The sequence below is a fragment of the Alligator sinensis genome, unplaced genomic scaffold, assembly GCF_000455745.1.
Source record: "Alligator sinensis unplaced genomic scaffold, ASM45574v1 scaffold1303_1, whole genome shotgun sequence".
Classification (NCBI taxonomy): domain Eukaryota; kingdom Metazoa; phylum Chordata; order Crocodylia; family Alligatoridae; genus Alligator; species Alligator sinensis.
In genome coordinates this window covers 145,669-146,148 of record NW_005842753.1, presented here as the reverse complement: position 1 = coordinate 146,148, position 480 = coordinate 145,669, and the positions used below count along the sequence as shown (strand labels likewise).

General features: G+C 71.7%; 1 protein-coding gene across 1 annotated transcript in view; it reads right to left on the bottom strand.

Moving 5' to 3' along the window:
* The window catches only part of LOC102381926 (H-2 class II histocompatibility antigen, E-S beta chain), a 603,463-nt gene extending 603,201 nt beyond the window's left edge, over positions 1-262 (bottom strand). Inside the window, exon 1 of the mRNA XM_006034608.2 lies at positions 58-262. Within this exon, the coding sequence (XP_006034670.2) occupies positions 58-163 (106 nt within the window). The 5' untranslated portion in view covers positions 164-262. The remainder of the gene's footprint in view (positions 1-57) is intronic.
* Positions 263-480: the final 218 nt, after the last annotated feature.

Below are 480 nucleotides of genomic sequence, written 5' to 3'. Positions count from 1 at the left end.
AAGCCCGGAGCGCCCGCGGCTCGAGGTCCTGCCGGACCCGCCCCGAGCCCTGCTCACCTGGGGGCTCCGTGCAACGAGCCACGTGGGCTCCCAGCACCGCCAGTGCCACCAGCACAGCCCCGGCCCAGCGCCTCCCGGCCCCCGGCATCCCCCCGGTCCCCATCGCTGCGCAGGACACGGAGCTGACACCCCTCGATGTCCCTAAATGAGACCTGCTCTGCCCGGCTCCGAGCACCAGCTCCCCAGGACGCTGCCCAGCCCCGGGGAGAGGACAGCACCAGCCCCGCAGACCAATCAGCATCGGGGCTGCGCGGTGTCATCTGTCGCCAGGTAAAGCCGGGCTCAGCAGGGCTCCGCTCCACACTTGTCCCGGCTGCAGCAGAGTCGGTGCTTGGCCCCAGCACCTGCACTGGCCCCATGGCAGCTGGGTGGTGCTGCGGGGAGGGGGGAGCCCAGGGTCCACATCCACACAGGAGTCAG